Source organism: Camelina sativa, chromosome 7 (assembly GCF_030686135.1).
Source record: "Camelina sativa cultivar CO46 ecotype springtype chromosome 7, ASM3068613v1".
In the NCBI taxonomy this organism is placed as follows: domain Eukaryota; kingdom Viridiplantae; phylum Streptophyta; class Magnoliopsida; order Brassicales; family Brassicaceae; genus Camelina; species Camelina sativa.
The window spans coordinates 27,921,472-27,944,723 of record NC_141886.1 but is presented as its reverse complement, the minus strand read 5'-3'; the positions used below and the strand labels follow the sequence as shown (position 1 = coordinate 27,944,723).

General features: G+C 33.1%; 4 protein-coding genes and 1 non-coding gene across 10 annotated transcripts; 2 read left to right on the top strand and 3 right to left on the bottom strand.

Annotated features, from left to right (window-relative positions):
* The first annotated feature begins 1,125 nt into the window (after positions 1-1,125).
* Positions 1,126-3,448, top strand: LOC104704954 (putative pectinesterase 11). Its single transcript, XM_087456337.1, has 5 exons — positions 1,126-1,544; positions 1,959-2,118; positions 2,396-2,584; positions 2,743-2,978; positions 3,072-3,448. Exons 1-5 carry the CDS (start codon positions 1,258-1,260, stop codon positions 3,247-3,249), a joined length of 1,050 nt encoding a protein of 349 aa, XP_087312463.1. The 5' UTR covers positions 1,126-1,257; the 3' UTR covers positions 3,250-3,448.
* Positions 3,449-9,697: 6,249 nt separating this feature from the next.
* Positions 9,698-12,147, bottom strand: LOC104702705 (protein RER1B). The gene is made up of 4 exons (XM_010418616.3): positions 11,799-12,147; positions 10,795-11,159; positions 10,265-10,445; positions 9,698-10,086 (listed from the first exon to the last, which is right to left on the bottom strand). The coding sequence occupies exons 2-4, from the start codon at positions 11,142-11,144 to the stop codon at positions 10,030-10,032; spliced, it is 588 nt and encodes a 195-aa protein (XP_010416918.2). The 5' UTR covers positions 11,145-11,159; positions 11,799-12,147; the 3' UTR covers positions 9,698-10,029.
* A 232-nt stretch (positions 12,148-12,379) lies between these two features.
* Positions 12,380-16,863, bottom strand: LOC104702704 (putative glucose-1-phosphate adenylyltransferase large subunit, chloroplastic). Of its 6 annotated transcripts, none has more exons than XM_010418614.3 (15): positions 16,547-16,863; positions 15,306-15,538; positions 15,004-15,126; positions 14,688-14,858; positions 14,513-14,605; positions 14,340-14,423; positions 14,202-14,257; positions 14,032-14,125; positions 13,758-13,943; positions 13,589-13,669; positions 13,424-13,510; positions 13,229-13,333; positions 13,025-13,131; positions 12,874-12,934; positions 12,380-12,782 (listed from the first exon to the last, which is right to left on the bottom strand). In XM_010418614.3, exons 2-15 carry the CDS (start codon positions 15,528-15,530, stop codon positions 12,681-12,683), a joined length of 1,575 nt encoding a protein of 524 aa, XP_010416916.2. In that variant the 5' UTR covers positions 15,531-15,538; positions 16,547-16,863; the 3' UTR covers positions 12,380-12,680. The 6 variants fall into 6 exon arrangements, with proteins under 6 accessions (XP_010416916.2, XP_010416917.2, XP_010416915.2 ...); XM_010418615.3 differs by having other exon boundaries at positions 15,306-15,564; positions 16,547-16,716; XM_010418613.3 differs by having other exon boundaries at positions 15,813-16,558.
* An 857-nt stretch (positions 16,864-17,720) lies between these two features.
* Positions 17,721-18,930, bottom strand: LOC104702702 (small ribosomal subunit protein eS25y). The gene is made up of 4 exons (XM_010418612.3): positions 18,785-18,930; positions 18,620-18,694; positions 18,148-18,282; positions 17,721-18,017 (listed from the first exon to the last, which is right to left on the bottom strand). Exons 1-4 carry the CDS (start codon positions 18,785-18,787, stop codon positions 17,904-17,906), a joined length of 327 nt encoding a protein of 108 aa, XP_010416914.1. The 5' UTR covers positions 18,788-18,930; the 3' UTR covers positions 17,721-17,903.
* Positions 18,931-21,243: 2,313 nt separating this feature from the next.
* Positions 21,244-21,327, top strand: TRNAY-GUA (transfer RNA tyrosine (anticodon GUA)). Its single transcript is given in 2 exon segments — positions 21,244-21,280; positions 21,292-21,327. It is a non-coding gene; the product is annotated as a tRNA-Tyr (tRNA).
* The last annotated feature ends 1,925 nt before the right edge of the window (positions 21,328-23,252 follow it).

Sequence of the window (23,252 nt, the reverse complement as noted above, 5' to 3'; positions counted from 1 at the left end):
CAATGTTTCGTTTACCATTTACCCAATCGTGTCGTGTTCTACTTTGGTTTCTTCGTGTTACAGTGACACGCTCTAGAAAGTATACTATACGTGCATTGTTTCTTTTTGTATTCTTGTAGTTGCAATATAGACACATGTATAGCTTAATAATATAGACCATGGGGTTTGATTGTCAAAAACAAAAAAAAATGGAGGAGCATTTGTGATTGACAAAACTATTGTGAGTAAATATGTAAATAAAGACAAGTATTGAGTCCATCTATAATTTTCTATAGAAGTGGTTTATATTATGGGCCTTTAGTTTTTTTTTTTTTTTCTTTTTGCCCATTACTGTTTTTCAGTATATATATATATTTGGTCTTTGACCTTAGGCTTAATCATACACATTTTTGTTTGGTTATTAGTTATTACCCACTACAGTTTTCAATATATATTTGGCCTTTGACCTTAATCATATACATTTTTGTTTGGTTATTGCCCACTACAGTTTTCAATATATATTTGGCCTTTGATCTTAATCATACACATTTTTGTTTCTTACTTTTTAAACAATTCATAAGTACGCATTATGGATCTCTTTTTGATTGCTAATAGCCTAATACTAATGCAAGAAGCATGCAAGCCGCCAACCTTACACGTTAAGTATATCTCAAGTATTATCTAGCTAGTTACTTCAGTTTTAAAAGATCTGGTAATCATTAATGATAAGAACTTTTGTATTGAACCAAAACGTGTAACCAAGTGGTTTATTCAAATGGACTGAGGATTAATTTGTGGGTCAAGTTTAAAGATCGAACTTCAGTCCACCATTGTCGAACTGGTCACTATAGACATTGTACATGACAAGAAAATCCGGTTTATTCAAGTTTATGAGAGTAGATTAGGTTTCAACTTAGATAGAATATACCATATAATACGATCTAGTGTGTATAGAATTTGTGTCCTAAGAGTTGAAAGTTTGAATCTGTTAATATAAAAATCTCTTGGCAACGAAATGCAATCTTTCAACTTCGATCATAAGAATTCGGCCGCTACCCAATCCCACCACGTCATCTAGACTTTTAGTTAGTCAACCCATTGGTATGTATATAAAAAGGCTCCTTTATGTGTAAACCAAACTTTTCCAAATTAAATTTCTAATTCTCACACTCTTGCTTCACGAGTTGAATTGAATAGTTTTCGATTTTCATTCTTGATTTGTACTTTGTATTTGTTTTTTTTTGTCATCTGCACAATCGCCAAGACGTGAAACCTCACATGGGTTATGCCAAGATGGCTCTTTATAAAACAAACTCCAAACGTTCAATTGCTAACTATTATCATATCATAATAATCACCAATATTTTCATTCTCTCTTCAATCACATCTTCATCCATGGCTTCTTCTTCTTCGTCTTCCATTGATTTTTCGACTGCTATTCTAATAAGGGTCGATCAATCTGGCAAAGGAGACTTCAATAAGATTCAAGAAGCAATTGAATCTATCCCTCCCAATCTAAACAACTCCCAACTCTATTACATATGGGTCAAGCCTGGAATTTACCGGTACGGTTAAAAATAAACTATGATGTTAGATATTATATATTTAAATCTTAAGGTTAGGGTTTAAGACGTATGGTCAGGCTTTAGATTTCTAAACCTTAAGGTTTAGGATTCAGAATTTTTGTTTAGGGATATTATTTATTATTTAAAAAGACTATTAACAGTTTAACTTTTACATAAAATTTGAGGGAATAGTCTTTTAAAATAAAAAATAATAACAGTTTAACTTTTTACATAAAATTATATGTTTGTGGATATGCTTCGACCTACTATTTATTATATTTATGAATTCATTTTTGATACATATATGATATGATATATATTATTTGATAAATAGTTACAAATGTCTATGCTTGTTTAGATTTGGTGCTTACGTTATATAGGTATAATGCTATTTGGCGATATAATTGAAAACAGAGAAAAAGTGGTGATTCCTGCGGATAAACCATACATAACATTGAGTGGAACACGAGCTTCCAACACCTTTCTCATATGGAGCGATGGTGAAGACATTTTGGAATCACCCACTCTCACAATCTTCGCATCCGATTTCGTATGCCGATTTCTCACTATTCAGGTTATTTTGTTTTCCAATTTCAATGTTATACGTTTTGTTTTATTGATAGGGTTTTCATGTTCCATTTTCGTTTCCACTAAAAATATCTCTCTTACTATGCTCAAATATTAGTGGATTCATATACACAAAAAGTGTACGCACGTGTAAAAAGTATTGTAAGCCCAAACAAACAATATATAGAGACCAAAAGACCATATATAAAAATAAAATACGTAATTCATCTATAACGAAAACTACAAGAGACTTATAGTGACGTGTTTTGTTTTGATGCAAGTAGAATAAGTTTGGGACGGCCGGACGAGCGGTTGCGCTGCGCGTGGCCGCGGATAAAGCAGCATTCTACGGATGCGTGATAACGTCATACCAAGACTCTCTCCTTGACGACAATGGAAACCATTACTTCAAGAACTGCTATATTGAAGGAGCCACCGATTTCATCTGTGGAAGCGCTTCTTCTCTCTATGAAGTACGTACTAACTACTAACTCATGTTCACAATTCATTAAAATACAAATCATGCATGTACATGATAATTATACAATATATATATATATATATATATATCCCATATTTTAATCATTTTTTCTACTCTCATGAATTAATTTCTCTGTGTCCTCATGTGTAGAAGTGTCATTTGCACTCGTTGTCGCCTAATAATGGGTCGATAACGGCACAAATGAGAACGTCGGCAACGGAGAAATCAGGGTTTACATTCTTGGGATGCAAGATAACCGGATCAGGTTCCACTTTTTTGGGAAGACCCTGGGGAGCTTATTCTAGGGTTGTCTTTGCTTATTCCTTCTTCTCCAACGTCGTCGCACCTCAGGGATGGAACCAATGGGGAGACTCAACAAAACAAAAGTAACATTTTTATCTATTTGGTTTATAATTAAGTTCTTATGAATTTTTTTTGACTAATCTATACTAATATTGTTCTTTAACAGTTTTGTTCAGTACTGTATATTATGGTGAATACAAATGTTATGGTCCCGGAGCAGACAGGGGACAAAGGGTGAAATGGTCGAAACAATTATCGGATGACGAAGCAACCGTCTTCTTGAGCAAGGACTTTATCGGCGGCAAAGACTGGCTCCGACCGGCGCCTTCTCACTTCAAAGTTGCTCCCAAATAAATAAAAAATTTATTAATAATTCCATCATTTGATTAATATATTTTCTTCCTTGTACAAATCCATTATAAATATCGCTTGTACAATTGTGTGTAGTATTGTGTATGTATAATTTATTTAAACCATATGAAAAACTCTTTGTAAATGAATTTCCATAACCACCAAATGGACTTTAAAACAGTAGAATATTTATTGTTCACAATATAGTTTTTTCTGTTATGAATATTCTATATTGTATGGATGACCTAAAACCCTAGAGTTGTATAACTATATTTTAGGGTATCACTATATATATGTTATATCCTATTGGATATATGGATAACAGAGAGAACTATTTCCCTAAAACCTCTGTTTACAACACGTTATCAGCACGAACCTCTAACCCTAGCCGTCTAAAAAAAACCTAGCCGTTGAGACGTTTGAGCAGTCATCACCGTTAGGGACCTTCTTCTAAAACTAAGTCGTCTTCGTTATCAATCAGATAAGTATTCGTAATTTATGTTTGATTAATACTTTATGTTTGAGTCATGCATATAGTTGATGATTTGACTCATGCAACTAAATTTATACCGTCGCATGATTTATAATTGGCTCTCCGATCCTATGATTGCTTTGGCTTTTGGTCATGATCGGTTCATGCTATGGATTGTGTGTTATTATTGATTCATACAATATGCTTGAATTATATTTGTTTAATACTTTGTTGTCTTATAACAAAACGATTTTATATCTATGAAAAAAAACTAGAACTAAGCTTTACATCTATTGTTTGATCAGTTCATATTATCGTGTGCTTTAGAATTCATTTATTCGAAGTCATGATGTGGCTTTAATTAGAATCTTAAATCAATAAATTCATTAGCTTGATCAGAACATGCTTTGACTTATAGTTCTTCACTTGTATGATAATTGTTTTGTTGATGTCATCGAAAACATACATGTGTATGATAATTAACTACCCATCGTTCAGTTCAATATGTATGTATAGCTTCATGGAAATTTATTTGTTGATCTCTGTGATACATGATATTATTTATTGTATCATCATCGGTTATTTGTTTTACCGAGAACATTTGGGTTTAATTTATTTGGTTATTAAGTTTTGTTTGGAATATCAATTTGACAAAAGTGTTTTTTGTTTGAAGGAATGAAGTTATTATCTCATGGTGAAGTTAAGATCTACGTTATTATCTCTATCTCTGGGAACATCATTCATCGAGACGTCTACGTGACACCGTCTTATTATCGAGATAAGTACCCTTTTATATATTGGTATAAAAAGAAGAATTTCGTATTTCTTTGAACTTATTTGAGTTTAAAAACATTCTTTGGTAAAATATTTTAGATTTTACAATAAAATCTTTAGTAAAACAGAAAAGTAAAATGTTTGAATAACAATATATATATATATATATATATATATATAAAAATATGATACTTAATATTTAACACTCATTTATATGATTGTTTATAATATTTTGTGATTTACTTTATTTGTTTAATCACAAATTTAAATCTAATTAAAATTAGATATAATGTCATGATTAAATATTTTAAATTATATCTCCAACCTCTGGTGAATAAATTGAAAATCTAGTAACAAATTAATAAATAATGATTATTGATTATATCTTTTTGGCATCACTTCTATGAAAAGGTTTAAGTCCAAGTATATGACCATAAAAATTCACTAATTCTTTAGAATAATCTAAAGAAAGTAAATAACTAAAAGTCTATAAGAGATGAATACAAACAACTTAATTCCAATTATAACCAAGATTATAATAGAAGATAGTATCATTGTTGGAAATATAGAAGAGAATATATATTCTACTTGTCATAAAATATTGTTGTCATGTATACACAATATAATGAAAAATATATATTTAAAAATATTATAATCTTATTTTTTTGTGACTGTGTAAAATTATGAGATGTTGATGTAAATCATATCCTATTGACTTGGTCTATTCGCTGAACTGAATATGACTTTATGCAAAGAAAAAGGAAAATGCCACATCAATGATAAGAAAGTTGCTATAAAAGTGGTTATAAATGTGGGTATGATATATATATAAGGTCACGGTTAAGTCGACTAGTATCTCCACTATAAGTGAATAATAAGTACATGAGGAACTTATCTCATCTATATATGATGATGATAAAAGAAGTTAATGTGCGACAATTTCCACTATTCTACTACAATAATAAGAAGTAGTAGAAAAAGTATTGAAAACTCTTGAAGAGTATATATAGTATTGTCTATGGGAACACAATTTGATATTAATGTGTTATAGTCTCCCAATTAGTCTCAAAGTCAAAAGGGTGTAAGATATGATACATGACCCAATTTGAGAATATTATTGATTACAGAGTGGGATTCAAATCGAGATTGATAGACATGAAGTGTCATCATCTCGAGAGGGAGAATTAATGAATCCCACAAGAGGTGATGGAACAGATATAAGATTATGTTCACACCCAAAATGAGTTTAATCACTCATATGACAAAGCAAATCTTGATGATTTGAAAAGTAATCATGTTAAGACAATAAGCCAAGAAAATACTTTGAAATCATAAGTATTACCCAAGACAAGAAAAATATTTTAGAGATTATATGTATTATCTAGAAGATGAAATGCATTGTGAAAATCTCAGTGTTTGGCATGACCGGTTAAGCCATTTCGGTTCAGTAGTGATGCGAAAGAATAATCAGAAATTTCTGAAAAGATTCATTAGAGAACCTAAGAGTTTTCCTAGTGTTAATGTGTGCTACTTTACAAAGCAAGCCGATTATATGGCTTTTATCGATCCCATGAATTTGGATAGTGTCAATTTTCTGGTACGTATACAAAGAGATATTGTGGACTGATCATCCACCATATATTCGAGTTTGAAAGAGTATTTGGTTAATTGACAATGGTGGTGAAACCAGGCTATGTGATTGACAAAAATGACTCTGTATGACAATAAGTTCGCATCGGGCCAATGAATTATCATGAGTACTTTACAATTGGTTTAGGTCAAAAACCAGATTTATTCCATCTAAATGTGTTATACATGTTGGTTGCTCCACCACAGTGATATAAGATGGAATTTGAAAGAATGTTGGAAATATGTTGGATATGAATATCTTTCGAAGATTGAATATCTCGAGAATTTGAGGCTCGAGATGCAGAGACTGTTTCAGTGAGTCTGTCTTTCCAACATGAGAGGGAGAAAATAAACAGCTGGAATATATATATATATATATATATATATATATATATATATATATTGGGAGAAATTATCTTGATCCTCGTACTTTGAAATGTGCGCTAGAAATTGAAAAAGATAATTTATTTGCAAAGTTTAGCAAATATGCTAGAAAACATTTTCTGACCTTGAGTGGCAAAGTCATATATACCAGTTGTGCTCCAATTAATGTCCTAGATGGATAAGATTAACTGCTAGTAAATCTAAAGATCGCATGAAGTGTGATAGATTTATGGTTCCAAATATAAGTATCCTCGAAAAGAAAAGGAGCATAACTTAATATGGCACCGAGGAAGCAAAGAGTTATGAAAAATCTCTAGAAGAGACTTAGACATGAGTAAGAAAGAGATTCATGTACCTGAGAATCATAATAAAAGGAAATCTCAACAAGTTGAGTCATGTCTAGAATGAAATGGAACCAATAAGCAAATCGACGTCGTAAATATGCTTGCATGCAGTGTTGCAGTTGACTATGTTATGGATAAAATCGAGGATCATAAACCGCGGTTAATAGAAAAAGCTTTATTGAAAAGTGTACACAAAGAATGATTGGTTAATCATTGAAAGAAATAACTATTTAAAATAGTTCAAGTCTCTTAAATAGATAATATTTGGACTTGTAGTCCTTACACTTGAAAGTGTAAAATGAGTGGGACATAAGGGGATTTTTATGAGAAATAAAGTACATGTAGTAGTACAATGGTTCTCATAAAATACTTGATATTTATTATGAGAAATGCACTCTCATATGGTGGAAGCAACTATGTAGATCCCTTATGAGTTTAAAAATAAAGCAAGACTTGATTTAGTTTGTTTAGAAGGTTTTCAAACTATAAGAGATATCCCTTAAAGTAATTATATTGCTAGAAGCAATACTTTATAGTTCTCGAGAATATTGTAAAAGCAAGAAAAATTCTTGATGCCTTTTGACACCTTTGGAGAGAAAAGGGTGAAATTTTTTCTCTATGAGATAATCATAGGTTCAGATCATTGTTGTTGATCTTAGTGATCTCATAGTGGGTTGAAAATAGATCGGGAAGAAGCTAAGAGAAGATCTTAGAGTTGTGTAAATCCGAGATTGAACACTAATTGTAATTGTGTTAAAGAAGTATTTTCAAAAAAGTTTGAGGACATAGGCCTTTGCTGAACCTTGCTAAAAAGAAAAATTATATGTGTATTTTGTCTCTTCAGCACTTACAAGTGGTACTTGTTAAAAGAAATATACAAGAACAAGTGCAAAATATGTTGATGAAAATATTATCTGATCTCCTGTTAAACAATCAATGATGAAATATTACTTCTGAAAGATGGAAAAATCGGATTGTATAAGATCAGATGTTTCATGAAATTTCTTGAGGTTACAGATTTGAGATCTGATGAAAGAGATGTTATCTCAGGATGCTTACATCATCTTACATAGAAAAATGGTCTTGTAGTACCATACTAAGAAGAAAAGTTGAAAGAGAAAGTTTTACAAGGAGATTATGAATAACTCCTATGTATAAGATGATTGTTTAGAAGATTGTATGTAAAAGAAGATTTGGGCTTAAAGTTCAAATAGATCTTCTATATGAAAGGGGTTCAAATGACTTGAAGTTCAAAGACCCAAGAAAATATATGATCATCATATGAGTTTGTACCTGAAAGCGCTGTTTATAACAGTTCAGAAAGTTGATATATATGATCATAATACATAACATGAAGATGATGCTTTCAGGGGGAGATATATGATCATAAGCGTGGTTGTACTCTTTTTCCCTTATCATGATTTTTATCTCATTGGGTTTTTTGATGAAAGGTTTTTAACGAGACAACAAAAGAACACGCGAAAGATAAACACTTGAAGAGGAATATTAGGATTTCAATGGTGAAAGACTATCATCTTCAAAGTCTTTGACAAACATTGATGAGATCGTGAGAGACAAAGTTAATGATCAAGATGATTCATCTAAGAGATAACCAGCCTCCAGAAGAATGGTGATATACATGTCCTACAAATTTGTTCAAGTGAAGATTTGGCGAACCATCTACCAAGGCGTTTTCAACCACTACTTCAAAAGGAAGATACTTCATCCTATTGGATAGCGTCATTTTGAAGATTTCAAGTGATTTACTCAAGAGGGGAAGTAAAAGCGCGCTGCATTCTTTTTCCCTTAACATGGTTTTTCCCACTGGGTTTTCCTTAGAGTTAGGCGTTCGGTTTTTTGGTTTAGTTTTGGTTCGGTTTTTTCGGTTTACGGTTTTTTTGGTTTTATAAAAATTGAACCATATAGAAACCATATGTAATTCGGTTTGGTTACGGTTCGGTTTTTTCGGTTTATGGTTTTTTCGGTTTTATCAAAAATGAAACCATATAAAAACCATACGTATAACGGTTTGGTTTGGTTTCGGTTTGGTCACGGTTTTTAACAGTTATTCTATACTTTAAAAAATAGATAGTTGATACATAACTAAAAAATAAGCATAAAAGTAAAACCTAAACATAATTCAAAACAATAGAATCCAAATATAAACCCAAATACTTAATTGAAATTTAAACTTTTAAAAAGTAAAGGCTATTGAAAAAGAAAACCAGAAAAAAAAAACCAAAAAAAAACTTGGAGATCAATAACTATAAGCCCAATAAAGAAAAAAATTACTGATATTGTTATCCAATATAAATTTATAAGTTGAAAAAACTAATTATATCTAATTATCCTAAATTTTTATAAAAAACCAAAAAAACCATTCGGTTTTACGGTTTTTAACCAGACCAAACCTAAACCAAATGGTTAATTAAAATAAAAACCAAACAGATCTTTAGACTTAACCATAACCAAACCAAACCATTTATTTCGGTTTGATTCGGTTCGGTTTTTTGGATTTCGGTTTTTTTGTCCACCCCTAGTTTTCCTGGTAAGGTTTTTAACGAGACAGTATCTCACATGCGCATTTGGAATTACATTTTTATAATAGTCATCCAAAGGGGAGTGTTATGAATATTCTATATTGTATGGATGACCATTATCGGTCCATTAGTAGATCTAGTGTATAATCTAAAACCCTAAAGTTGTATCACTATATATATGTTATATCCTATTGAATATATGAATAATAGAGTGAACTATTTCCCTAAAACCTATGTTTACAACATTTTTTTATTTGTTATAGAGCAACATAGTTTTGGGGACTCATCGAGAGACCGTCCCATGTAAATTCATTGTAAATGACTAAATTCAAGAGATTATCAAATAGACAGAGACACAAATAAAAGGTTTTTTAAAAAGAGAAGAAAAAAAAAAGAATGAATCATATATACAGAAGAGGTACTTTGGGATTAAAGGGAACTAACAAAAAGAACAAATGTTCCTGCAACATATTAAAAACTAATCACCCTTTCTTTGTTTTTTTTTTGTTTCCTTCTTCCACGTAGCTCTGCTTAACCATACTGGCAATTTGATTAAAATCATCACTACAAAACATTCCAAAATGGTTTAATACCCATCTCTTTTTCCCCCTTCTGCTGAGAATGTGGCTGACAGTCTAAATCAATCGGCACGAGAGCCGCCACCGCCGCTCGCAGAAGATCTCCGCCCGCTATATTTCTGTACCACAGATCAAACGTATGAGATGAATTAGCAACTAATAACCTCAAACTCTAAAACTATAGATGTTAAAGACTTTGCAGGGATTCGATAGACTCTAAGTAAGGAAATTCCAATGACTACTTTGTTACTTACTATATCGAAGACAACTAAAATCAAAGTTGTGAAAAACGGTTACCTGTTTTCCGATGCTGAAAGGAATGTACTTGTGCTTAATCATGTGGGCGATCTGGCGTCTCATGGTGAGGACAAAGAGAACAACCCAGTAGCAAAGTAATATGGGCCAGAAGACGGGAACGTCAAAGACCGAGAAGAACGTCATGAGAAAGGCTATGCAGAATGCCTTAGTCATGGAGTACCTGTCACAGAGTCAATCATATCGTCACAAAAACGAAGCTACTGTGTACTTTACAAAAAACAGATGTGTTTCCTTCCTAGATGTATTATTCAGGATCGTATTAGAGTGACAAAAACTGAGCAATTACATCTAACTGCGATGGCATCACAATCACAACATGATTATGACACAGTGAATGCTCATTGCATTAGCAGCACACTTGGTTAGAAAATGGCATATAATGAAGCGCCTGAATGATAAAAGATTTTGATGTCTTACTTATCAAGACGAACATGATATGCAATGAATATAAACCCACCACAAGTATTGATTTGCATAACCAGTTAGGAAACAGGCAATAGAGTAGTTACCAGAATTTGAACTCAGGCAGACGGCGGATAAATGGCTTGAACTCATCAGAACCTCGAGTAGGCAGAGTAGCTCCATCAGAGACCTCGAGCTCAGGGTCAACAAGAGGCGACAAGAATCCGATAAGCAGATTCAGGAGGTAGATTCCGAGACCATAGGAGATGATGTAGAAGCCCTGAATAGAGAAAACCCTCAAACAGTAGATAAGAAAGACAACAAGTGTTCCGATCCACCTGTAAGTTGAATGAGGTGTAGTCTTGTCCAGATAATATTGGTAAACCCTCCATGCTTCATGTGCCTTCTTTTGCACAGGTGTAGCCAACGAACCACTGTCACCACCGCTTCCATCCATCGTGATTCTTGAAACCTAAAAATGAGTAAAAACACAATACCGTCACATTACATTCTCTCAGACAATCAATGCAATGTTCTCAACCACATCTATTAAACCTCTGCAACTAACCCACCCAACTAATGCAAAGAAATTTTCAGCTTATAACATTGCAATAAGCCCCAGATGTGTAACCTTTGAACTCACATAACTAGCTTCAACTTGTACACAAACATTAATAGCAAAACCAAAGAAGAGTCTCCAAGAACATGAAACCATAACATTTCTCACGAAATCTCAGAAATCTTACTCATAAGACCCACACAACTCCAAGAAATGAAGAAAAAAACAACCTAGCTACGATCTCTACAAGTGTTTCGCACAATTAATCTCGGCTAGTGAGTGAATCCAAAAACCCTAAGACTTATGAAATTCATCTCTCTCTCTCTCTTTCTTTCGGATTTCAACAAATCGCGCAAAGGTAGATCTGGAATCGGAGAACTGAAATCGTCCCCGGTGAATCGCAAATTCGTCGAAATCAGCATTAAATTAAACGAGAAGAGTAGTGTGAAAGGATTCTCGAGAATCTCAGAATCAATCGGAACAAGAAAAAGTTCGAAGATCAAAAGCATTAAGAGAAGCTTCTGAAAGAAGATGGAGATTCAAAAGACTTACGTATGGTGTGAGTATAGGAATAGCTTCTTCGTCTTCTTCTTCGTCTTGTTGCTGACCCAAATGAGAGACCTCGACGACGCAGCACACAGATCTGGCTAAGGACGACGAGACGACGCTACTCTAACACCACCAATATCACACAACTCACAAGACTCCGTTTTTTCCCTTTTTTTTTTTTAAAATTAATTTAATTTAATTTCGTCGTGCGTTTTATATAATTACGCAAACACGCCACCAATAAAAAATTTTGGTTCGCTATAAGTACCCCAACACTTATTTTAATTTTCACATTTCACCCCTTGATATTATTTTGTTATTTCTAGACCCAAACTTTTACGTTCATTTCATTAGTTGAAAATTTGGATTAACTGAAGGTTCCTATTATAATTTATCTGAAGATTCAATCCACATAACACATTGGATTACTGATTTTACCATTTGTATCAAGATCTTGTTTTAGTCATTCAATGGTTTCAGTATATTTAGTATTTGATTTCATAGTAAATTTTAACTAAAAGTTTGATTACTATTTTTGTAGTATGTAATGTAGGTGTGTGAATGTGGATTGTGACACAAGGACAGAAGATAAAATTGCTTATTTTCTTGGATAATAATCATTAAAAGATTCTAAATACAAAAGGTGTGAAAAGAGAAAGAGAGAGAGATCGGGTGATCAGACTTGAGCTCACCCTGTTCTTATTGTCTACATTTCTATCTCTTACATAATAAACTTTAGCTATAAGCTTGAAGCTCTTTCTAAATATACATACACTGCCGGAAAATAAGACCATAGCTGTTTGTCCTCTTGTGATCTCAGGCCAAGCAGCCTCCGGCTACATTGTTGCTCCACGGTCTTTTTAGACAGCAACTTTGAAGCTCCGTTCATATGACAGTACCGTCTTGAATTGTCGCCTTTTCGACTATCACAGTGATTCCAGATCGAATGTAGAATCCTTCCTCTGGCCTATCCGCTTCTTGAACATCCTGAAAACATTAATATATACTAATGTCTTAAAGAGTTTCAAAACTTTCTTTAGCAGTCTACGAACCGAGAACAAATTCAAGAAAAGCTTACTCCTTTGTTCATGATGATCACGTTTTTACCGATCTTGGCATTCTTGTCAATGATGCATTTCCTACAAAAATCACACAAGTAACAAACTTTTTGTTTCACCAAAAATTCATTTGAAGAGGATTGGGTTTTTATGTTGTGTGTTTTAACGTACCTGATCTTTGTGTCCTTACCAATACCTATTGGAACCTTTCCTTCTGCTAATAGTGATGCAATCTCAGATTCAGTTTGGTAGTAATCTGCACCTAACATCAATGTATCCTTTGGAAAGAAGAAAACCAAACTCAGTTTTGATTGCAACATAGCGTAAAATCTCTACGATTGTTTCAGATCAAAAATGAAGAGATTCAAGATTCACCTGAAGCTCAACTCCATAGTCTAGACGTGACCTTTCACCAATGATGGAACGTTGAACGCTGCATTCTCGCAGGAAACATCCGTGTGAGATTATGGAATCTACCATCTACAAAATCATCAAACAGAACCATACCAAATCAACAATCATAACCAAAGAAATGAGAGTTTTCACTTCAGAAAAGCTTGATATACATACACGGCATTTCTCAGTTTTGGTTGGTGGGAGGAACCGAGGAGATGTATAGAATGGAGTGTCTGGATCATAGAACTCAAATTTTGGTCGCTGCAAAAACAAGTACAAAAGGTTGAGATGAAAATAAGAGACCATAATAAGGTGAAAAGGCTGGGAATATGTTTCTACCTCCTCAACAAGAGCTAAGTTAGCCTCATAGAATGTCTTTATAGTTCCAATATCCTCCCAGTAATCCCGGAATATGTATCCCTGACAAAAACCAATATAAAATTGTTAGAACACTCATTGTGTTAAACAGTTAAAAAGACATGATCAAGTGAGTTTTCTAAAATCATACTTGGACATCATGATCTCTTATGGCTGCAGGAATAACTTCAGATCCAAAGTCATTGGAACTCGGATACTGTCTTGTTAGAAGGTTCAGCAAAGCTTCAGTTTTGAAACAATAAACTCCCATTGATGCAATGTATGGAGTATCTGTTGCTTCTTCATGAGACAATCCAAGCATTGTTGTGTCCGTTTGCTGTCAAAAGACGACAAGAGAATTTTTTTTAAATGCTTTGTGACTTAATTGAGTTAATATGTTTTAAGAATCGTAACTCAAACTTTACCATTGATTTTAGATCGTTTCCTGTTGGCTTCTCAGAGAATTGGATTACACGTCCTCCTCTATCCATCTTCACTAGACCAAAATTCGATGCACGGCTAACAAAATTGACAAAAGACCTGTTTTCAGAACCAAAATTTTACAAAGAAAAGGAAAGAGATTCAAGAAACTAACCTTTCACTGACTGGTGCGCAAGAAAGAGTAACATCTGCGTTACTATCTACATGAGACTGTTACAACACAGCGTGTTAACAAAACTAATAGAGGTTTCAAGATGAAAAAAGATCTCTCTAGATTTAGAAAAATAAATACCTGAACAAAGTCCATGTAGTTCATTCTATAGAGATGATCTCCAGACAAAATAAGTATGTTCTCAATGTTCCTGTTCTTGGCATCCTATTTAAACCATCAATTGCTTTTAGACCACTTCAAAGATCACAAAAGAACTGACTTAAATACTGGTAAAGCATTAAAAGTGTTCATACCTCAAACACCCAGAGGAATTTTCTGACAGCATCTGCTGTTCCTTGAAACCACTTCTTCCCTGCTTCTCCTGGTGTTTGCGTAGCAGCAAGAACCTATTCAATAAGATTTTACTTTTTTCTTTATTCATCGAAAATCCAAGAAAGCAGAAACAGTTTATTGTTATAGTGTTTGTACCTCTACAAAACCACCTCCAAAGTTTATGCCATTCCCAAAATAAGTACGAGCTAAATGTCGATTAAGGGAAGCCGAGTTGAACTGTGTAAGCACAAAGATCTTGTTTATACAGCTGTTAATGCAGTTACTCATCGGGATATCGATCAACCTGTAGCATCCACCAACAGGAACCTGCATAAATTTGAAGCACATAAGAATCATCATCACACAAAAAGATTGTTTTATACATAAAAGCCTTGAGGTCCTAAGCTCCATGAATGTTATTTACAGTTTTACTTTTTTCGTAAAGAGAAAACAAAGAAAGATGAATATTTACAGCAGGTGTTGCGGCTCTCTTTGTAAGAGGGAAGAGTTTAGCTCCATTGCCTCCTCCTAGAATGATTGCAGCCACGTTTTGCGGGTCTGCCTTTCTTCTCTCAAACGTCGAAGGCTTCACTGTCTGAAATAACAAAGCAAACATTATCAAGAACTTGACGTTTGCAGGAACATGAGTAAGCAGTATGTTTGAGGCAAGTCTTAAGAAAAGTGTCTAAGGTACGATAAATCTGAGCGACAACACAAAGCAAGCTTAATGCCTTGTAAGCAAGAGAGAAAAGAGTATAAAACTGATCAACATACCATAGCCTCTTTTGGATTATTTGAAGTGGCAACAGCATAAACAACACCGTGCTTGAACTTTCGATTCCCAAACTTGTTGGAGCCAAAATCTGATCTAAAACGTTTTAAAAAACCATTGTTGTTGTTGATCTTGTCACACCAAAATCTGTTTTCTACGTTCTTGAAACAGAGGTTTGGCAAAATAGAACTGCTTGTCCCCAAGGCAAAGGTGTAAGAAGAATCCATCTTTTTAGCTGCAAAAACACACAAAAATGGACTACTAAAACCTCGGAAAGTTAATAGCAGATACGATTTGCTCAGAAGAATAATAAAAGCTTCAAGTAAAGTGAATAACACACAAAGTGTTTCAGTTTCTATTACCTATTGATATAATCAAAGATGGTAGTAATTAAATAATCCAAAACCAATTGTTCAAATTTAAGCAAAGTGTTAAAGTGAAACCGACCAGAGAAAATTCTGAACAAAATTTAAAAAAAAACTCAAATACAGTTCTTGAGAGGAGAGTACCCATTAGTTAAATCCTCGAAAGCTACGAACTTTCCACAAACCCAGATGTGAAATTTCTAAAATAAGCACATACAAAAAAAAACAAATTGGACTTCCCAGATGGTTCATCACAAACACAGATCTCCGAAATTCTCAATCACAAAAAACTCTTGAAGTTTCAAGATACTTATATGCAGACAACACAACTTTTCTCAAAATCATTGTTAGGTTGGAAAGAAACATTCTAAAAAGTTTGGGATCATAAAGAGCTTGATCCTAAGACTGTAAGACATATTGATATATGTAAATCTCAAATTACTTTGATACTTTGAAACTTACATAGGACCGAATTAATATTGAGTACTAATCTCCATTAGGCTTTAAAAGATCATTAATACTATGAATGAAGTGGTATAAAGTTTCAATTTTTTTCATCAGCAAACCAAAATAAAACATCCTAAAGGTTTGTTTTTTCTTTTCTTTCTTTCTAGTGTACATTACACTGTGTTAAAAAACCAAACTTTAATACAGTTGAGAAGGCAAAATCGATAATGGGAATACGCAAAACATCGAAAGAGACAAACTTTATCATGTTCAGAAGCTAACAACAACGATCCAGATAGAAGAAGATCTAGAATATTTGGATTCGAAATTTGAAAACCGAGATAACCAACAAAAAAAAAAAACACTAGTATGAAGGAACATTGAAAACATCAACAGCATTTATTAGCACTAGCAGAGTATAAAAAACTCACCACAGCAAAGTTAAAGTCTGTTTCTCTGATGTTTTGTTGTTCGTTTGAAATCGGAGGAGAAGAAGTCTGAATCAGTGAAGTGCGTGGTTGACGGAGGAAGCTGTTACTTTTTTCTTCTCTTTTTTGGTCCTCTCCTGTGATCGGCCCACGAGAAAGTAAACTTTATTTTCTCCTCTCTTGAATCAATCTTTATAACCGAACTTTTCCATTCACATTAGTACATTTCTGATTAGTTTGGTACAAGTAAATATGCATATCACATCAAATTTGTTACTCTTATAGTATAATTGTAGCATATATGTGTCGTTTTGTGCTAGAAAAAAAATAAAAAATGTATCATATTATTGAATTTTAATAAACATTTACAAAGAGGGAAAAAATGATTTGGCAAATCATATTGATGTGAGTGAGTCACTCATGTGACTGTTACATTAAACGGACGGCTCTGTTTTGTCCCATATGCTCGCTCTAGTGTAACAACGACACGTTGAACTTGAACCCCCATACTCATCTACTACACGTTGTGTTGTGTTACACAGTCTTCTCACATATGAATTGGTACCAATTGATGATTTTCAACGGCTATGGTTTCTACAAAAGGGTACAATATAAAATATCTAAAACAGCTTTTTTCATGTGTTATGTCATGTGTAGGAAAGGGACGTTTTTTTGTAACCATTTGTATGACTCAAAAGTAGTTAAGCTTGATTGACGCTCAATGTGTTGTTACATAGCTATTGCTTTACTATTGGATGAATTAAGAAAATTTACAGCCGCACAATTGTCACAACACCATCTTCTATGAATCAAAAAGACCCTTTTAAGTTCATTTTTTTCCAACAAACAAAACTCCTATCATGATAATTAGTGAGAACCATTTAACTTAAACTATGATATTATAAACCGGATTTGTCTGCGAATTGGCAACTGCTTTTGGTGGTATCTAATCCAAAGTATCTATTGCAACTTCTAGATCAAAAGAACCTTGCACCGGAACAAAGTTTATCAAATGTATTTTGATTTTGATGGATTTGATTCGTTAATCGAATTGATCAATAGTTAAAACAGTTAACCACTTATAATAATTCAGAATATTCACAGTAGACCGCAAAAAGCAAACCAAAACCGAATTGGATAACTCAATGCCATGTAAACGACTGTAAGAGGACAAAAATGGAACGCAAATTCGATTTTAAGTTAACATAATAATCTCAAAACAGCATTCTAAAGAGGTTCTCTGGAGGTACACAAGAAACCCAAAAAAAAGAACTATAAGAGCTCTGATGATTAATGTATACATCAAAGGACAAAACCCGAGAGGAGATTGGAGAACCAACCCATCGAAAAGTCAAGCTTTTTAGGTGTTGGTGGCACGAGTGTAGATCTGCTGGCTCGAGTGAGCAGAGACCATCCTGATCAAACCCTTAGCCATTAGCTCCCTTATTGCCCTCCTTGCTAGAGATCCATTAATCTGTATTTAGTTTCCCAACAATTCAGACCATAACAATATCAGAGACTTAACATTCAAATCATGTGGAAGTAAACAACACCAAACCATATGTTTCAAAGAATGCAACAGTGATAGGAGTATTGGAACATACCCTCATACGGTCAGAGAGAATCGATGGAGTAATGAGCTTGAACTTAGGTGCTTCAGTGAGAAGCTTGTCATAAGTGCCTTGATCAAACAAGACCATGTTGTTCACCTTCTCCTTTTGCTTTCCCTTGCTCCACTTCTGTTTTGGTTTAAACATAACATTCACAGGAAACAAAAAAATGATACACTTCAGCACAAAGATCATAAACAATGCAACATAAAACACACAAAGCAAGACAATAATGTTTACACAACCAAAGCTGAATTACACCATACTATTTTCAAGAAATGAATCTAAACATATACCCAAATCTACTTAAAATCTTCAGCAAATACATAAAATAAACCTTCATTTGCCCAAAATCAGATAGATCAATCTCACAGGAGACGAAACCTAAATTCAATTTCTCAGAATTCAAACCGAAACTACACATTGATTAATTGAATCGTATAAAAATGGAGGAAACGAAACGAACCTTCTTCTTTTGCTTTCCACCTCCGGATTTAGCCGGCTTTGATGACGGCGGTGGAACCTTATCCTTCTTAGGCGCCTGCAAACACACAACATTTCAGATCAGATCATCTCTCACAAAGATAAACAACAGATAAGACAGATACAGATAGAGGGAGAGTGAGTAAACCATGGTGGTGTCGACGGAGACGGAGTAACGATCGGCGGCGAGTAGAGAGTAGAGAGACGAAGACGAGGCTCAACGAGACGACAGTGAGAGCAAAGGTTTGGTTTTTGCTGTATATATATTAGGGTTTCTGAGTTCTCTGCGTTAACAGGCTCGAAAAAGCCCATTACTGTTATATTTTTAAACTCAAAAATCTTTTAAGTTGAGCCCATATTAATATAATTATTATAAAAAAAAAAGGAAAAAAGTAAAAAACAAAACAAAAGCATATCTCTTAATTAATGTTTTAATGTGACCGTTGTGATTATAAGTTTCGATCATCATCCCCATCGATCAGTTTCTTCTTCGTAAACAACCCTTTTGCTTTATAAATTGAAAACTCTCTCTTCTCTCAACCTATATAAGCTATGCTCAGTTTCATACCAGCGGATAAGCTCCTCGACAGCGTCGAAGGAGAACACGACGATGGCTAAGGATGCGAAAGCGGGAAAGAATAGAGTCAACTTGACCAAGGATGCGGTGACATATTCTTTTTAATAAATCTTTTAATTATTATTATTATTATTTATTATGAAGAGGTTCGAGGCTGAGACCCGTAATCTCCACCGGATCCGAAGAAGATCAGGTAAAAGCCCCTGGCCAAGTAGAAATGACTAACAATTTCGCGCTTGAAGGGAATCGATCCATGTGATCTGAACCAATAGGGCAATTCCTCCTCGAGTGGAAACTACTAAACCACCACCACTTGGTTTAGTAGTTCTCAACTATTTTTTTTTAAAAAATAAAAATTAAATTAATATAATTAAAAGAACTAAAATTACAAAAGAAAAATATGTAATAATTTATCGTAAAGAATAAAAAAATGATTTGTTATATAATAATTGATTATAACTAGATAAGATGAGATAAAAATTCTCCAAAATCACAACGGCTAATTACAATATAATAAGTATCGTAATCTTAAAAAAAAAATGAAAAAAGAAAGAGAGAAAAAATTTCAGTCGCCAAGCGTGATACACACTCTAATTAGTTGATGACACATGGCATACGCAGACTCATATATTTGTTTTTCAACTTGTTGAATAAATTCAGCGTTGCTTAATCAACGTAGATTTTTTTAGTTTTTTCAACACCTTTAATGTGATGATTCAACTATTAAATTCAACAGGTGCAATGCAAATGGTCTAATAGGTGAACATTAGTGTATATGGTCTTTCATTCTATCTTTGTTATATAGAGTGTAAGTGTATGGTCTTTAATTCTCTCTTTGTTGGTGGTCTTTTTTCAACTGACCCTTCTTGGATTGGGGTCAGATTCTCACATTCACCTTAAACTGCGTCATTACTATAAAATGTAGTCGAAAATTACATACGCAAACTCAAAAGTAAATACAACAGCAATAAACACAAAAACCATATAGAAACTTCGGTAGTATTCAATAGTGATCATTAATATTCCAAAACTGTAAGTATGAAAAACGTTGAAAATTATAATATTAGGACAATTGAATAAACTTACGATTACAGAATTGTTTTTAACTTTGAATCTGCTTTAACTAACTTTTTCTGCATGTTCTACTTTTCTATATCTAATTGCAATTGCAAACGAATAGATGAAGAGATATTTACAGCTCCCAAAACTATAAATATCTAGATGTTCTTATCATAAGCTCAATCATACTATAATATCTATATATTTATATTATAAATACAAAATTTTTTCCTAACAATAATACCTAAATATTTAAAATGTTTTGTTTCTTTTCTGTGCACACCAAGCTTATATTAAATACCTCGAAAGTAATGATCATATTAATATAACTTTGTAATCATCAACGAAAAAAGAACTATATATATATATCTTTATTTCCCATACAATCTTGTACATCGATCAAACCCAAAAGGCCAAAAGTTACGATGATCCGTAGATCTTTTATTCTATAATTAAACAACAGACATTGATTTGACAATACATTATTCATAATGCATGTAACGTACTAACGTAGATGGTCAGATAGCTAGTGCAAAAGCTACCGTTAAGGTATTCTTTGCAATCAATCTCCTTGGCTCCCATATATCCTCATTTACTACATCCATGAATGGCGATCGCAGTCGAACGTCTATCTACACCTCCGCGGAAACATTCTGGTCATCAACTTCATGCATTTCTTAGCATCCACTTATGCATTTTTCAAATTAGTTAGTTTATTCCACGAAGCCCATAACTTTTATCTTTGCATATCATAACAATCTTCTGAAAAAATCTTAGTTCGAGAAGCCACATTTTTTATGTCGAACTTTTCATGTGAAACCTTGTATTAAAAGAATTCGTAGACGATATATGATAGAAGTAGAACTTCATATGGATTATCCCTTCGCTAAGTCCCATGATGGGCTATTGGGCTTGATATTTAATCTTAGTATTATAGGCTTTATACTATTATGATCATTTGATTAGCAAACCCGACCTTAGCTCAGTTGGTAGAGCGGAAGACTGTAGTAGTTGCTGTAATCTTTAGGTCGCTGGTTCGATTCCGGCAGGTCGGATTTTTTGGAACAAAGTTAAACTTTTTTTTTTTTGTTTTCTAAGGAAAGAGTATAGTACAGTAGTACACAGTAGTTCCTTGATAAATAAGCTCAGCTTAATTTGTGACACTGAATCAGCATGCACTCACATGCGAGGGGAGGAAATAAATGTTATAAAATGCACGTAAAAGATGTACACTACGAATTTTATACTAATCACAACAATCAACTTGAGAATTAATTATAGTATATATTAGGATACACAAAAGCCAGGTATAAATTATGAAACTCAGATTCTGGTTCTTTATAGATTTGCCACCATGAAAGGGATCACACTAATTAATGAATAATATGATATTTTGTTTTTTGGCTAAGGATACATTGTTTCTTCTCACAATAACATATAAACAGTGCCGGCCCTGACCTAAAGCCCGTAAAGCAAGGGCTTTAGGCACCAGATTATATTAGCAATTTAAGGGGCATCAATTTTCAAAAACTTGTAGTGGTACAGTGGTTGGGTATGTCTTTATTCTCTTTCAGTGTTAAGAGTTCGAATCTTTGTGTAGTAGTTTTTGTAACTTTTTTTCTAATGTTTGTTAATGGGAAAAAAAAATTTTGCTTTAGGCAGCAAAATTGGTTGGGCCGGCACTGCATATAAGAAGAATTAATCAACTAATTTTATGAGTTAAGGTTTATATTATGTGTACAGTGAAGCTCCATAGTCTTTAAATCTAAGTTCAAATTATCGTTGATGATAAAAGAAAACAGTTCATAGATTTTAAAGTTCCCACATATACATTTTAATGTTAAAGAAGTGTTCTCTTGTGCCCCATGAGGTCCAATCATTTCTCTATATAAAGGGAATAATTATATTAAATTATCAATCAAATAACTCAAAAACGATTTGTTGTATATACAGTTTCTAAAGTATTATACACGTATGTATGTTGGCATGATATTTCTTTCTACAAAACGAGATTTATTTACATTTGTGACAAAGAACAACTTTTACTGTAATAGTTATGTTTTTGATGTGTTAGATCCAATAAATTAGAGCTTTTAGAGAGAAAAAATTGAATTTGATTTTTAATTTGGTTGATATAGTCTATTAGTATTATGTGTATCCACTTAGATAAAAAAATCTCAAACTATGACACATATTAATGTGTAACTACTACTGGAATTGGAACTGTAATAAACCAATTAATTATTTACATATAGTGTTAAACTAGATCAACATAACTTAAACCATAAAACAGATTTACACGAATAGAAGTGACCATATCGGTCGGTCTTTCACAAATGAGAGTACAATATGTGAATAACTGTAAGTTTCAGGTTCAGAAAACTTTTCGTTGACCATAACTCAAATTAAATTAGTATCTCTCGGTTGCTAATATGAAAATAAGTCGTAATTAAACAAATTATGGATAAGTGTCTAAGAACACGTAGACAATTGATACTTCATAATTTGCATATTGTTTGATTGAAGCATCGAATGACACGTTACACTTATAAGCAATTATGAAGATGTCTTTTAAAGAAAGGAAAAAGAAGTGGGGCTTTAATTTTGTTCAAAGTGTATCCAATAACACAATTTGAAATTGAAATGAAACCACATATACATACTTTTTGGTTAGAAAGAGACAAGACATAAAGCAGCACATTAACAAAGAGAAGTTGTGGAACTATAAGCCATTTCTCTCAATCTCTTAGTGAAGAAGTAATGGTTTCTTCTATATATTAAATTATGAATTTAAAATATGGGTGAATTGGAGAAGTAAGCATGTTTTGGGTGGAAAATAATTTTATAAATTTCGTTAATATGCGATTATAATAGTATTATATCCCACAGGCTACAGTACTATAATTTGGTACGATAGCCAAACTTTGAAAACTAACTAATCATTCAAGTCCTAAAAACTTTTGCGATAAAGTTTATTTAA

Excerpts from the sequence above, each read along its gene's own strand:
- LOC104704954 (XM_087456337.1), top strand. The coding sequence starts at position 1,258 with ATGGGTTATGCCAAGATGGCTCTTTATAAAACAAACTCCAAACGTTCA. Across the intron at positions 2,119-2,395 it reads GCCGATTTCTCACTATTCAG|AATAAGTTTGGGACGGCCGG; the intron begins GTTATTTTGTTT and ends TGATGCAAGTAG. Across the intron at positions 2,585-2,742 it reads GCGCTTCTTCTCTCTATGAA|AAGTGTCATTTGCACTCGTT; the intron begins GTACGTACTAAC and ends CCTCATGTGTAG.
- LOC104702705 (XM_010418616.3), bottom strand. The coding sequence starts at position 11,144 with ATGGATGGAAGCGGTGGTGACAGTGGTTCGTTGGCTACACCTGTGCAA. Across the intron at positions 10,446-10,794 it reads CTGCCTGAGTTCAAATTCTG|GTACTCCATGACTAAGGCAT; the intron begins GTAACTACTCTA and ends ACTCTGTGACAG. Across the intron at positions 10,087-10,264 it reads CTTTCAGCATCGGAAAACAG|AAATATAGCGGGCGGAGATC; the intron begins GTAACCGTTTTT and ends TCTGTGGTACAG.
- LOC104702704 (XM_087457243.1), bottom strand. Across the intron at positions 13,132-13,228 it reads ACTATGGAGTTGAGCTTCAG|GATACATTGATGTTAGGTGC; the intron begins GTGAATCTTGAA and ends TTCTTTCCAAAG. Across the intron at positions 12,783-12,873 it reads TGATCATCATGAACAAAGGA|GATGTTCAAGAAGCGGATAG; the intron begins GTAAGCTTTTCT and ends TAATGTTTTCAG.
- LOC104702702 (XM_010418612.3), bottom strand. Across the intron at positions 18,283-18,619 it reads GTGGAAAGCAAAAGAAGAAG|AAGTGGAGCAAGGGAAAGCA; the intron begins GTTCGTTTCGTT and ends AAACCAAAACAG. Across the intron at positions 18,018-18,147 it reads TTCTCTCTGACCGTATGAGG|ATTAATGGATCTCTAGCAAG; the intron begins GTATGTTCCAAT and ends AACTAAATACAG.